This window comes from Dama dama, chromosome 19 (genome assembly GCF_033118175.1).
Source record: "Dama dama isolate Ldn47 chromosome 19, ASM3311817v1, whole genome shotgun sequence".
NCBI lineage: Eukaryota > Metazoa > Chordata > Mammalia > Artiodactyla > Cervidae > Dama > Dama dama.
In genome coordinates this window covers 86611344-86627184 of record NC_083699.1, presented here as the reverse complement: position 1 = coordinate 86627184, position 15841 = coordinate 86611344, and the positions used below count along the sequence as shown (strand labels likewise).

At 38.0% G+C, this 15841-nt stretch overlaps 1 protein-coding gene across 10 annotated transcripts in view; it reads right to left on the bottom strand.

Moving 5' to 3' along the window:
- The window catches only part of ARMC8 (armadillo repeat containing 8), a 103529-nt gene that overhangs the window by 54760 nt on the left and 32928 nt on the right, over positions 1-15841 (bottom strand). For 9 of the 10 annotated variants that reach the window (XR_009697041.1, XM_061167673.1, XM_061167667.1 and 6 more), the window contains 5 exons: positions 10418-10489; positions 8921-9063; positions 8719-8816; positions 5337-5429; positions 1553-1633 (listed from right to left, as the gene is read on the bottom strand). Coding sequence is in view for 9 of the 10 variants with exons in the window: in XM_061167673.1 (XP_061023656.1) it covers positions 1553-1633; positions 5337-5429; positions 8719-8816; positions 8921-9063; positions 10418-10489 (487 nt within the window). In the remaining variant the exon portion in view is untranslated. Of the gene's footprint in view, positions 1-1552; positions 1634-5336; positions 5430-8718; positions 8817-8920; positions 9064-10417; positions 10490-11324; positions 11423-15841 lie in introns of all 10 variants that reach the window. The other variant, XM_061167670.1, reaches the window with a different exon arrangement.

Genomic DNA, 15841 nt, shown 5'->3' with positions numbered 1-15841 from the left:
GTCTGGGATGACACCAAGGCTCAAATTCTTGACCAAACACAACATAGTTTATTAAGTTGTTAGTTTTCATTCTTTCTGTTCAGTTTACACCAGATGACCTAATCCTTCCTTCTAAGCCTGAGTAAGGTTCTTCTGTGGAGCCCGAGAGTGGCAGAACAGGTAGCTGGGACGTGAGGAAGCCCTGTTCCTCATTTGGGTGATGCTCCACAGCACAAACACAAGCCCACAGGTGGAACCTAGAATATGTTCACGGCACTTTGTCAGTGGAGCAAACCTTGGCAAGAGTAGTCATTAAAATCTTTTTCCTTCCACAACCTGTAACTTGTCATAGTAGGTAAGGAAGTCTAGTGTGGAAAATGAAAGAAATGGAGGAAGAACTAGGGGAATTAATGAAGCTAGAGGACGGAGAAGAAGAACAATAGATCACCACCCCAGCAACTGTTTGTTGATGCGCATGTGCTGACTGGTCTCAGCCTACAACGCTCTGTGCAGAGCAGAGGGAGCAGTTCTAGCATGTACTTCTTCCCCTTGCCTCTAGCCAGTTTCAAGCTGGTTCCAGTCCCCATTCCTATCCTTGTGAGATCTTCACCAAGATCTATTAATAACTTTGGATGTCTGGGATAGGGAAAACATACATATTAGCAGGCCATACCTGCAATAAAGCTAAGGACCACAACAGCAGACTAGGATCAGCATAAATGGATAGAAGACAAGAATGACTGACTGCTTCTCTGCTCTAAAGGAAATTCGTACCATACTTAGTTCTAATGTGACACAAGAAAGACAATGTCTCAATATTTGCTACAACTTACTAGTGGGACAATAATGAAATGATCAAAGTTTTAACTAAATGCCTGATAGAATATCATGACACTGCTTATCTGTATATAAAAGATAGTAAAGAAATTAAATTAACACACCTAAAAACCCTTGATTTTTTAAAACTCAAAATACAAAATAGAACACAGTTTAAATGTTGATGTATTTGTGGGTATATGCTATAAGTTTTGGAGAAGGAAACAGCAACCCACTTCAGTATGCCTGCCTGGAAAATCCCACATATACAGGAGCCTGGCAGGCCACAGTCCATGGGGTTGCAAGAGTTGGACATGACTAGGCAATTAAACTACCATCACCATGCTGGAAGTTTGAGTCAATGTGGTTAAATAAAGGTTTCAAATAGGAAATCAATCCAAAGTCTTTCCTGATCTAGCGAGCGAGCCACTGCTCCTACATACTTCAAGGTACATGCAACTTTGGCACTGACACCATACCGGAAGAGACTACTAATGATCACAAGCAAAAATCAATAGCAATTTATACCACAACCATATCCTAAAAAAAGAAAAAAAAAAAGGAAAAGCAAGGTAGACTGTTTTTAAAAGCATTCTATAGGAAAAACAATTCCTCACAACATTTTACTGATAAAATATGATTCTTGATCACAATATCTATCAAAGAAACAACAAAATATGTGGGCCTTTTTCCAGACCAAGACTCTAGAAACCAAAAATAAAATATAAAAATCTGGCCATAATTTTTAACATCTTACTTTGTAAGATACTGAGGTTAGTAGGTGAGCAATATTCTGAACTGCGCCATGGTTAAATAAAATTGTTTGATGATCTGGACCCTGTAAGAAAAGAGAAAACACATTAAGAAGAAGAAGAATTCATTCCAATAATACATTTACTTAAATGGAGAAAACCACATTCACTGCAATGTAGAATTTTCAGTTCTACATTTGTATGAACCCATTCCCAAGGACAGACACTGTTTTTAGTCTTGTAAAGGGCTGTCACAGTTTACCTCTCATCCCAGTTCTCTAGAACGGCTCGCTGGCCCCTTACCTCTCCAGAATCAGGAAGGGGGCACAGAATATTCTGACATAGGCCCTCACATCATCACAACAATAGAAGCACTCCAAATTCTGCATTTCGCTTGCACACCCTTATCCCCTATGCCCAAGGAGACAGTGTGGTCATTCTTACAACTTAAGATTGATGACTTAGTCAGAAGAAGTCTAAAACTACTTAGCTGCAAGAGAAACTGGACCAGAGCCCAAGCTACCTCAACATATCAGGGAGGTCTGAGCAGTGGATGGTGGGAAACAACACTCTGTAACTGGGAAGTAAATATGTTTTAGTTCTCTCTCATTTCTTTTAAAATTACCACTTCTTAGAGTCAGTAGGTGAAGAAATAGGAAAATTCGGGTATTTTATTCTTTACTGACTCTGTTTTCTACTAATCAATTTACCAAAGATCTTCAAAGTGACTAAAGGTTAATGCAAGGCTTCAATTTTCCCAGTACTTAATTCATTTCTTTTATGTCCCACCCATCCACTCAAATAATGAAAAGCCAATTAAAGCCAAGACAAGGATGGTATTTCATGTTTATTATTATTTAGGAGATAAAAGTGTAGCATCAAAAAGGAGGCTATCTGTCTGGGTTCAACAGAAGAAACCAGTTCCTAGTGTAGAAAAAGAGCTCTCAGACCAGCTTCTCCAATTCACTGTTTAGCTAATAACAATCTTGCAGATGCTCATTCTTTCTTAGACCAAAATATCCATCATTTGAAGGGGGAAGATTAGTATTTTCTCACCTCTGAGTAGTAAAAGAGCCATATTCTATTTTATAGGCTCCTAAACATTTTACCTATTATTAAGAGTACTCTAAAAAAAGAAAAAACACAGCAATTTCTCTCTTAATTTCCACACATTTGAAAAATTGAAGTTTAATTGATCCTATACATTTTCTAACTTCTATTCTAATCGCCACATAATATTCCACAGTTTACTCATACAAACCCCCACTACATATTTTAAGTAGTTTCTAATGTCTCACTATTATAAACAATGTTTTGTTGAATATTAGTAAAGCTGCATCTCAGTGCAGATCCTTAGGGTATGAGGACAAATTCCCAGAGTACAATTTCTTGATATTATTTATCAGTATATATCCATTCAGAACAGTACAAACTTGCTTTTATAATAACTGAAAATACTGACATTCCCAGGGCACAGGCTTGAAGTGTATTCTTTTCCTACCTCATTCTCATCCATGCATCTGCAGTTATAATTACAGGTACTCCCTACTGGGTCCCTGCAACATGTGGGGCGCTGCTCTAAATGCTCTACTTGAATTGACTCATTTGAAACATGAGTCTCTGGCTTATTCATTATAAGGGTAGTGGTAGAGACTATGACGGGGAAGCCAAGGAAAAGAAGGGTCTCCTAAGAATCTGATCCATTTTTTCTTATGTATTAATAAATTAATAAATACATAACTAGAATAAATTACAAAGATAAGCCTCAGTTAGCCTCGGCCTACAAATTTTAACCTGCTGACTCATATACAGGTAAAGGTAATGCTCAGCAGACAGCGACGTGAGCAGGGGGCTGCCTTTACCCCCTGTACTTCACTGCTCTCCCACTGTATTCAGCAAATCTGCTCCCGCTTTCAGGTGACCTAATACTAACAGATTATTTTATATTCTTCAAGACATTTTACATGTATACAAACAAATACCCAAGTATATTCTCTCCCCCATTTTAACACAAATGGTAAACTAATACTATATATTTATACATAAAAAATACTATATATAAATACCTGTATAGTTGCTAAGTTGTGTCTGACTCTTGTGACCCCACGGACTGTAGCCTGCCAGACTCCTCTGTCCATTGGATTTCCCAGGCAAGAAAACTGGAATGGTCGCCATTTCCTTCTCCAGGGGACCTTCTCAACCCAGAGATTGAACCCGTGACGCATGCATTGACAGGTGGATTCTTTACCACTGAGCCACCAGGGAGGCCCCATATAAATACTACATGTATACACATATAGTTAGACATTTAGATTGCTTGCAGTCTTGGAGTTATGTTTAGAAATTATGGTGAAACACAAAGCAATTCTCTGTACATAACTGTTCTCCATCACTTACAAGGTATTGTACCTTTTAATTCCTCACATTCTTTGTCCAAATTGCAGCAAATATGTTACAAAAGAACCTCTTCCTTCTCTCTGTGGTTGTAGACAGGATTGTGTAAAAACAATTACAATGAAGGAATTAGTGGCTTAGCCAACTAAAGAGGAGGAACTATTGTTCTATTCTTATTAAGTCTCTCTTGAATCTCTCCAAATCAATCTGCATGAACCTGGAGTTAGTAAAGCAGTCTCCTCAGGGTAGGAAGTACATAAGCCCTCATGTTCCTAAACTAAACTCCAAACAATTGGTCTCAAAATTTGAATAACTGCTTAGGAAGTGGCAATAATTTAGAAGTTAGGATTTCAATCAATATTATTACTAGCCTTCTTTTGCTTCTTAATAAATCAAGGAGAGAATTTCAAAACTTTAATGATGATTAGCTTAGAGCACAAATGTTTTAGAAACCTCTTTCTTTATCTCCCCTGCCCAAAGTATGTAAATTTATTTCATATTGCTACTAGTATATGCAAATTTGTATATCAGTCTTAAAATGCTATTGCAAATTTTACTTGGGGCTTGTATGTAACAATACAAAAATAAAAATTTTTTATAATTAATGACAATACAGAGATCATCAGATCAGTTGTTTTCAAAGATACATGTTGTTAGTGTATCAGTAGGGAAATCAATATTGTATTTTGACTTTTCACTATTGTCACTGTTACATGGGTTTATACATGCTACGTTTCCTGAAGTCTAGTTATATTTAACTACTTAAACTGATGGATAATCCTGAACAGAGCTGGCAAATGCTACTTATTAGGCTAAGAGAAAGCTGAGTTCTGTCAGTGGCATGAGGGTGCTTGTAAATTATAAAATGTCTTGCATACAGGGTACTTGCTGCAGCACTGGCTGCACAAGACTGGAAACAAGCTAAATGCCCAACAGTAGAAAAAAAGTTGAATAAATTATTGTACAAACAAAAAAAAAAAAAATTTTCCTGGAGAAGGAAATGGCAACCCACTCCAGTATTCTTGCCTGGAGAATCCCACGGATGGAGGAGCCTGGTAGGCTACAGTCCATGGGATTGCAAAGTCAGACACAACTGAGCGACTTCACTTTCACTTTCATACAATAAAATACTATTCATCTCTTTTTATAAAAGAAAGAGGAAGCTCCTTATGTACTGATATGGAATATCCCTCAAAATGTTAAGTAAAAAATGCAAGGTACAGAACAGTATGTATGGTCTGTACTATTTGTGTCAAAAAAAAAAAGAGGGGAAATTATATACATAGGTCTGCTTATATGTGTATAGATTAGCTCCAAGAGGACATACCAAGAAGGCACAGCTCCTGAGGGCATACAAGTGTTTACATTATAGAGAACAGTTATCCTGGTTCTTACTTTACAGCAGTGTGAGAAGATCTGACAGATGTACTCCTGGGTGTAGCGGGACCTGCTAAGCAGTGCCATGAGGTGTGGTATCACCGTGGCATCCTGGAGTGAAAGGGAAGAAGAGCAGAGCAACAGGGAACTCAGACTTGGTGAGTGTCTTTAACACTGATTTCCAAGGACAGATACACATGTAAGCCTCTTATCTTAATGACAGTAAATCAAGTCTGTTTAAGGAACACAGCAACACAAAAGCAACACGTAATCAAAACTGTCTAGGCAAAGGACAAGGAAAGGGGCTTCAATTTTCATGCTTGATAATAAAATACAAGAACAGGAAATTCTCAATTTCTCTCCCATAAACATCCCCACAATAAAACAAAATCATTTCAATAAGACTTGACATAATCTATTCCAAAACCAAAACGTGACATAATTAATAAGATAAATACTTACTACATAGCTTCTAAGGAGGAATTATTGTATTAAAATAAAAGTTGACAATTTTGAAGTCTGAGATATTATGGTAAGTATCAGTAACAGATTAACACTTCTAATAACTGTAGTGAGCTAATTTCAGTCTTCACAAGACAAGACAGTTTATATAATAGCAGCTTCTCACTTACAGCCCACTCTCTGCCTACTATTGACACTTCACAACACACATGATGGTACAGAAGAAAGAAGAATCCACCCAATCTGCCTCAGGGCTTTCCAAAAATCTCCTCTTTTTTTATTTTTTTTATCCTTTCAAAAATCTCCTCTTTCATGATTTAAACATTGAGAAGATATTGGGCTCAAACCACAGAAGGAGACTTAGCTCGCGTGCCCTAGTCAGTGCTGTCATTAAGTCCTATAGCAATGCTTTTCAGATATGAACGTGCATTGCATGTATGTTCTCAGGGGATACTGTGTACGTATAGATTGCTTCTGTAGGTTTGAAGCAGGACTTACGATTTGGCATTCTATCAAACTCCCAACTAATGGTTGATGTTGCTGGTCCACAGACCACACTTTGACAAAAGACAACAGAGGGCAAGGAAGGAAACTTAAAAGAATACCACTGTTGGGATAAACAAGGTTTGGGGTTTCCCTCAGTACGAAAAGAATGTCCAAGATACATAAAAGCTAAGTAGGAAAATAGTAGGCTATTTTTGTAGAAGATGTCTACAAATAGAATCTTTTCCCCTTGCTTGTTATAACCCTGTGTTGTCATAAGCAGTTTAAACAGAAAATGCGGGAATTTCCTGGCAGTCCAGCAGTTATGACTCAGGGCGTTCACTACTGTGGGCCCAAGGTTCAATCCCTAGCCAGGGAACTAAGATACTGCAAGCTGCTGTGTTACATATCTACAGTTTCTGGTTGATCAAACAAGGCAAAGAACAGTTACATAATCTCTCCAAAGTCACTCATCTGATAAAACAATTTCAAACTAGACACTCTGCCCTCTTCAACAGGATTGTGTGCTTATTAGTTTAGTGCCTGAGTTGCTATGGCAGCTGGTCTCTATACAATCCTACCCACAGATGTCAGTTAGTTACACTGAAATACTACTCTCTGTCATTATCCCACCCAACATTTTTCAGAGTCTCCATGGTCTCTGAGGCAAAAATTGTTTCATAATTTAGGTATCCTATGAAAGTCCCTCAAGTCCCTTTGTCTTAACTTTTCTTGCAAAAAGAAGTTAACTTGGTATATAACAGCATTCTCCAAATTATGCACCAAAATCCATTAGTGGATCATGAAATCAATTTAGAGAGAGAGAAGGAAGGAGCTGAATCAATTTACCAGGGTCAATTCCTTCCCCATTAATGGGCTGAGGGTTGGGGAAAAATTTCTAGGGTAAAGAATATGAGTGATTGGCTTAATTTCTTTGTAAAAATGACAATTGGAAATCCTTAAGTAAACAGACTGATATTCAGATGGAGAGTTCTATATAGAATGCTGTGAGAATGCTTCCTCAATTTATAAGTGCTTACGGTAAACCAGTGGTTCTCAAAGAGTGGTCCATGGACCAGCAGCATCTCAGTTACTGGGAAACTTGTTAGAAATGCATATTCTCAGGCCCCTTACCACACTGACTGAATCATAAACTCTGGAGGTAGGGTCCAGGATTCTGTGTTTAATAAGCTCTCCAGGTAATTTTGGTGCATGCTCAAGTTTGAGAACCACTGTAGTAAATGGTCTATGGATTTATGAGGCATGGCTTCCCAAAGAACGTTACACAAATCCTTGAGGTATAAAATCGAGATGCTTCATAATTTTGAGGCTTCCTGCTGTGTGAGATGACCCACAAGCCTCATTTACAGACCTTAGTCATCATTACAGGCCAGAGGAGCAAGTGTCTAATGTAGGAAAAACAAACTCTGGAGGCACGTGACATGTCCGTCTCTCTCTGTTTGCTTTGCCTGTGCCTCTTGACTACTTATATTCTTGAAGTATTTCTAGAACATGACCCTGGACAAGATCTCTAATACATGTGTGTCCACTTTGAAACTATGATTCTGCATCTCAGCTCAGAGAATCACAACCAGCATTTTTTAAAATGAAAAAGGATAGAATTCAAGTCAGAAGGCACCACATTTATACAATTGTTCTGTGAAGACTATCTCAAGATACTCCCACCACCACTCTGTGTCCCCACCTCCCACCCCCGACACACAGTGTGGCAGTGGAAAATATAATTCTTACTGCAAATTGCGGATAAGAGAATTTGAAAAATACTAGCCTTGATAATTTTATTAAGAAAGCCCCAGATAAGCAACAGATAAAAATACACCCTAATAATCCCTGAAGTTTTTGAAAACCAATGAATGACTCCGAAGATCTTTAGATTCTCTCACATGTATTCTCTGATTCTAGCCTGGTAAGTAAGCCTCTAACAAGTGCTTCTGGTTCACCTCTCCAGCTGAAATGAACAATGATTCCCTTCCTGCATTAAACTATCTGTCCACTGTCCTGCATATTCTCTTTTTCAAAGATGTGTCCTATAACAGCTTCTTTTCTCTACACTTCTTGAAATCTTATCCATTATTCAAGACCAGGTCAAGTTCTACCTTCTCTATAAAGACTCCTCTACCAGATTTAACCTATAGTGAGTGCATTAAATGTGTTTCCTTTATGTGTACATATTAAGAAATTAAGAAGGGTCTTTACAAAACAAAAAACAACAAAAAAACCCCAGCTTATAAATTTCTCAAGGTCTGAGACTATCTTTTACTGCTTTACAAAGCCTAGAACATTTGATATTTGCAAATTAGCAATTCAAATACTTCCTGAGACTTTTCTATAACAGAGTTATCACAGCTAAGATCAGTTATGAGATGCTAAGTAAATCAGAAGTATGCTGTTAGTAAAAATGTAACTTGATGACTGAAAAACACCTAAAACTCACTGTATACAGTAGTTCCTCTGGAGTGACGGGACTGGTGAAGATGGTGCGCAGGCATCGGAGGCAAGCTTCAATGAACTTCAGGTCTGGGGACAGTAGTCCTGTTAAGAGAAAACAGATTAGAGACTCAGGCTTTCAACTCATATTTAAAACGCTGCAAACTGATTCTACTTTTTACCTGTATAAAAATGACTTCCTTACATACCTTGCAGTAAGGCAGGGATAATATGGCAATCTAGTAGAGACTTAACATTGTTTTCAGTACCCATAGCAAGACTTCCCAATACCACTGCACATTCAGTTTTCAATTCTGTGCTTGAGGTTTCTTGCTGAAGCAAGTACAATAATCTAAAAAGAAAGAACTTGATAAACAGAAGAGACTAAAAAACTTAAAAGTAAACATTAGCTAAAAGTAATGTTATAGAAAAAGGCTACCAATACATCCCACACACTGAAAATATGGTAGGTGAGTTTACAGGCTGCTAGGAAATGGTCATATCTTTATATAAGCTGTTAATTTAATAAAGGAATATCAGCAGTGGGGAGAAATAAAAGAGATTTTCTTCTTTTTGAACAACAGAATTATCATATAATCTTAGTGTATCAGAACTTCGAATCTGAGAATTGTACACAAGCGATGTCTGTGGAAACAGCCAGCACAATAGTCCACATTATCTGCCACTCCAAGATATGAAGACTCCCAAAGCCAAGTGCTGGTGGATCTTAAAGACTCTGAATATCCACTACTAAAGTTCAGAGATCACAGAGGTCTAGCCTTGAGGGAATACTTAAGAGTCCTGGTACAGCTATTCAAACAAGGGAAGTTCTCTTCTTTCTCTAGTTCTCCTATTTGGAGCATCAAAAGATCCTATCTCTATTCTAGGCTAGCCTGTCAAAAAACTACTCCCCAAATTCCAATTGTCTACAACATATGACTATCTCCTTCATGTTCTAAGGTACATCCGTCATGCTCCCTAAAGCGTATTTATATATACTGAGCACTGGTCCCCTAAGAAAGGCTGCTGACAGCTTTACAGTTACCAATGGTTGATTATAATAAAAACAACAAAACCATTAATAATCCTACATTAAAGGACAGAAAAGAAAAAAGAGGAGAGAGAAGACCAAAACATTTAAAAATTCTGAACGAAAAGTTTATACCTGCACATAAAACTTAGTTCTGGGTAGCAAAGGCAAAGAAGCAGTTACACAATTGTCACTGTCTGCCAAAAAGAAGCTTAACAGTTTCATTAGAAGACATGAAACTTTCTATGTTAACTTAAAAGCCAGCAAATTCTAAAACTAGAAAAGCAAGGTTAAAAAAATTTTTTTTTTTTAATTTCAAAAGAGGTTTTGAGAATCCTAAGAAATTATTATCCAATCATATAAAAGTTGCCAGAGTTCTGAGGAGACAGGGAAGAATCAGGTCGGTGTACACTGCTTATCTACCCAACGTGTCCTTTTATGGCAGGGTCAATGATCTTCCGAAACATCTAAAAAGTATTCATATATTTGCTTCATATTCCACTCCCTGGTACCTTAATTTTTTTTTTAAAGAGATGCTTCATATACTTCAAAGCATTTATTTAAAAAAAAAAAGTAGGACAGACAATACAGAAAAAAGATGGGTCTTATGATTGAGAATGAGAACACATTTGAAACTTCATATGAATAGCAGAAAAGGGGATGATAGCAAACTTACCTTGGAACAGCTCCTAAAACAATGAGGTTGGCTTTCTGCTTGTTGTTTCCAATTACAGCATTTTTCATGTCTCTGAATTCAAGGAAAAGAGAAAAGGGTAAGATGTGTTGAGATATTAATTTATCTTTATTTTACAGCATCTCGGATTGTCAAGTACAGATGTCAGTGACAAAGTAAAACCCTGATGCTTCTCCACGTGGAGTGCTAAAGAGAAGGGACAGAGACGGGGCTGTGTAAACCTGGGGCTATGAAACAGGAGAGCAGCAGTGGAGGAGGGATGAGAGATAGCTTGTGTATCAGCAAAAGACTTTCTTTTTTTTGTTTGTTTGTTTCTGTATCCTTTTTATTATTTTTTTTTTCATTTATTTTCATTAGTTGGAGGCTAATTACTTTACAATATTGTAGTGGTTTTTGCCATACACTGACATGAATCAGCCATGGATTTACATGTGTTCCCCATCCTGACCCCCCCTCCCACCTCCCTCCCGATCCCATCCCTCTGGGTCTTCCCAGTGCACCAGCCCTGAGCACTTGTCTCGTGCATCCAACCTGGACTGGTGCTCTGTTTCACACTTGATAATATACATGTTTCGATGGTATTCTCTCAGATCATCAATACAAAGAAAGCTGAGTTCTTCAAAAAAAGGCCACCAATCCTTTGAATAAAAAGAAATACAGGCCATCTTCTCATGCATAGCTCTGGGAGTAGGCAGTAAAAGCAGCCAGCCCAAAGAATGGACCTGACCTTGTTTCAGGGACCATGATTTTACTTTCCTCTTTTTCTGACTTCCCTGGACTGAATATTTCTGTGATTCCATTTTACCTCCTTTATTTTCTGACTACCTGTACCTCTTTGGGTTTTGTTTTGCTGTTTTGTAGTGGTAGATTTACAATTTACAATATGTACCTTTTAACTTATCACAGTCTTCAAGGGATAGTGTCCTACTTCATGTGAACTATAAGAGCCTTGCAAACATACTTCCATCTTCCCATTCATTCTTTGACCTGTTATTATACATTTTTAAACTAGTTAGAAACAACATGATATATTGTACTATTTTTTTTGGCTGCATCATGAAGTTTGTGGGATTGTAGTTTCCCCACCAGGGACTGGACCCATGACCCTTGCATTCCAGTCCTAACCACTGGACAGCCAGGGAATTCTCTATATTGTACAATTTTTGCTTAAACAGTCACTTATCTTTTAAGGAGATTTAAAAACATGAAAACATCTTTTATTTACATTTTAAAGATATTTATTTATTTGGCTGCACCAGGTCTTAGTTGTGGCATGTGAGATCAAGTTCCCTGAATAGGTATTGAACCCCAGCCCCCTGCATTAGGAGCACAGTGTCTTAGCTACTGGACCACCAGGGAAGTCCCAGAAAATATCTTTTATATTTCCCATTTATTCACCAGAATTTTTAACTCTTGCTACATTCAGATCTCCATTTCTCTGGGAGTGAAACTTTTCCACAATAAGAGGATCTCTATCAATGACCAGTTGGTTCACAAACACATTTATTCTCAAAGGACAGGCAGAGAAAAAATAAATAGCTGAAAATAAGCCCAGTACTTGGAGAAGGAAATGGCAACCCACTCCAGTATTCCTGCCTGGAGAATCCCAGGGACAGGGGAGCCTGGTGGGCTGCCATCTATGGGGTCACACAGAGTCGGACACAACTGAAGCGACTTAGCAGTAGCAGCAGCAAACCCAGTATTACTAAAATGTTTAATTAAAAAAAAAAAAAAAACAACTTAAGGTAATTGGTCGGTAGTGCTATCTTAATATAAAAACACTATGGTTCTCAAACCTTCTTCTTCTTGTGGAAGAAGGCATCAGAGCCTCCCAGGGACGTTTCAGAAGTTTATGAAGATGTCTGGAAATTTCTGGCCATAGTTTTAAAACAGAAAGCAGTTTTTGCACAATCTTCAAGAAAAACTGTATTTTTCAGTATTGTACCTACCTTGTAAATAAAAGGGAGATTAAACTTTTTATCAAAAGTTACTTCATTTTGGAAAATCAAATAAGTGGCACTCATGGTAGATGGGGTCAGCAATACCATACCAATATTAGTCCACAGTTTCAGCTCTTGCTTTCATACCTCATTAAGTTTTCTAACATAATCATGTTTAAGCACTAACATATTGAAACATTATAAGTTATCTTTCTTTCATATGCCAAAATACATTCCCCTAGTTACTTGCTGAGCATCTCTCCTGAGTTCTCTTTTAGGTGGCAGAGCTCTACAACATATAGAAAGTTTTTGTCAACCATTAAAGTTATACTCCTAAAAAAGTCCTGTAATTGGCAAACTATGATCTTATTATAGAAAAACAGGATAGAAAACCAGGGGGTAGGGTTGGGGGAGTGGGGGTGGAGAGGGAGTTATTAAAATCAATGACTTAATGTTATTGTCAGCTTGTGTTTCCAATACCAACCAATTTCATCAGCATTAAAAACCTTGGTAATAATACCCCTCTCCTTAACTACCTTTTTTGATTATTACAGGAAAGTGCTGTTACGATGTGGTGGTCTGCTGAAAGTTGATCCTCCCCATAAGGTTTTGAATAGCATTTTCACAAGTCTTGAGCCAAACATTGTACTTGTTAGGCTTCTTCCTTCAGCTCAGTGCTTGAGGGCCTTCTCTCCCTCTCTCTCTCTCTAAATAGCCCTCAGATCTTCCATATGGTTTATAGTGGATAAGCAGGAGTATTTTGTTTGTTTGTTTGCTCATGAGGACTAAATTGAATGAAGCTTACTAGGGTTTTAACCAAGCTCTGATATATGATTTTAAAATTCATGTGATATCGAAGCTTCACTGAGCAAAACACAGTCAATGAGAGACTGTACATCTAGGCTCCTACCTCCTTATAGATGCCTGCTGTTTTCTTAGAGATTTACTTCCCAACTGTCAGTTTATAGACTCTAACCTAGCAGTCTGTCATTTTCTTTCTTCTTCCTTTCTCTTAATGTGTTCTGCCTATACTAACGCAGCACATTTATTCATCCAGTAGCTTACTGAAAGTTTACTTTTGCCAGGTGCCATTCTAGAGGCTCTCTATTATGGAATTTCTAGTTCTAACATTTTCCCAGATTTCTCCCCATTCTTCCTAAACTGAGCAGAAATGAGTGTCCCTAACCTTATAAATACAACCCAAATATCTAAAACCATGCCAGAGTAAATGTTTTTATAGACAAAAGCAAACAAAACTCCTCCAAAACCAATTTTCCAATTTCCTTACTAGTTTGCAAAATAGACATGAAGGAGGCAGCTGGTAATTATAGGGTAACTGCAGACTAAAGAGAACACAATTAATAAAATGTGCCAATGGGGCTTCTCTGGTGGTCCAGTGGTTGAGACTCCGCCGGCCAATACAGCAGACATGGGTTCGATCCCTGGTCTGGGATGCCATGGGGCAACCAAGCCCATGTGCCACAACTACTGAGCCTGCATGCTGCAACTACTGAACCTCTGCACCTAGAGCCTGTGGTCAGCAACAACAGAAGCCACTGCAATGAGAAGCCCATGCACCGCGATGAAGAGCAGTCCCCGCTTGCCACAACTAGCAAAAGCCCAAGTGCAACAGTGAAGACTCAGTATAGCCAAAAATTGAGTAAATAAATAAATTTAAAAATAATTAAACGGACCAATGTCTAAAGAAAACAATTCTTGCTCTGGCTCTGATAAGTAAAATATTATCTATACTAAAGAAGAGATGTTAATGCCCTGCAAATAAATTCTATTCAGTCATTAATATAAAAGGATACCAGATCATTTCTATAAAGGAGTTAAAAACTGCAAGAGACAATAATCAACACATATACTCATTTTTAGCAGACCTCTTAGGTCTTACAGTGTTAGATTTGATTTCAGAGCCGGCCAAATGAAGCTTCTTTCCGTTTCCAGAGTGTAGCTATTCTCTCTCTCTCATTTCCTATCCCCTCCCTTATATCATTCTGTGGCTAACTTTACTCATCTTTCCGGTCTGAGCTTATATGTCAGTGTCATCCTCCAGGAAGCATGCCCTCACAGCTCCCGGTCTGGGTAGGTATCCTTCCTAGTGCGCTTTATCATAGCACACTCATTACTTTTTTCCTCTTCAGGGGCAAGAAACCAGTATGACCTGGAAACATCAGAGAAGTTACTATCAATGGATCACAAAACATACCATACAGAAATCCATATTTTTGTAAACTAGAAACTCACAACTATAAAGATGGGAGCACAACAAAACTATACAAGATTTATACACTGCTTTGAAGTTTACAAAGCATTCCATATCTATCCTTTAATCTTCATCACATCCTTAAGTAATATTAACCCCACTTTACAAATGAGGAAGCTAAGACTCAGGTCCGGGGCACTTCTCAGAGCCCCATAATAAATAACAGAGCCATTCTCAACCCATGTCTTTTATGCCAAGTGTTTTCTCCATCAACTCCAGCATATCAGGCATTCAGAACAAACTGACTGAAAAGACAAAAGAATTCAGTAAATGTATTTCTTTTTTCTTCTTTCAATTTATATAAAATAAAAGCCTGTCTTTTAGTCAAAGACATCCTTTTCCCAGTAGATCAAAAAATATATAATCTCACGTCCACCAGTCTTTAATACTGATGGTGGGAGGGGAATGTCCTGCTTATACACTACTGAAATTCAATGATTATTTTTTTTGGCTCAGCACTGTGCAAGGCTCTATGAAGGACACAAAAGCATCACATAATGATATGCCTGACCTGAAGAGTTTACAATTTTCTTGAGGAGACTACAATACTAACCACTTAAGGCAGTACTGTTTTATAAACACTGGGCTTAGAGGGTTGAGAAAAGGAGATAAGACAAGCTTAACAGGTTTTGAGGCAATGGTAGGAACTAAGATGAACTAGCCTAGGAAATGGCTAGGATTTAAATAAGTGGATGAGGAGGGCAAAAGAAATCATACTGGAAAAGGAATATGGCATATTTCTGGGGCAGCACTAGGAGCCAGGACCGAAAAGAAGATTCCCTTTAAGGTGGGAACATTAAGCCTGGAACAAAGTTAGAAAAGTGACAGAGAGAAGAGACAAACTAAAGGGAGACAGATTAAAGAGAAATCATGTTCTTGATCAGAAAAAGGACATGAAGGAAGCAATGACAAAGGAGGATAAGCTGAATGTAGAACAGATTGGAATACAATAATTCTAGAGTCAAGAGTGCCAACTAAATGGCTGATGCCCTTCCTTTGTGGTCCCAAGCTCCCCTGTGCTTATCATTTTCATAGCATTCACTAATCAAACTGTAGTGAACTATCTCTTTAGCTATCTGGTTCCTGCATTAGACACTCCCCAGAGCAGAGACTACATTATTTCACCCTTACATATTCCCACACCAGCACAATGCCTACCTAGCACCTGATTGGCACTCAATGTTTGTTACAGAA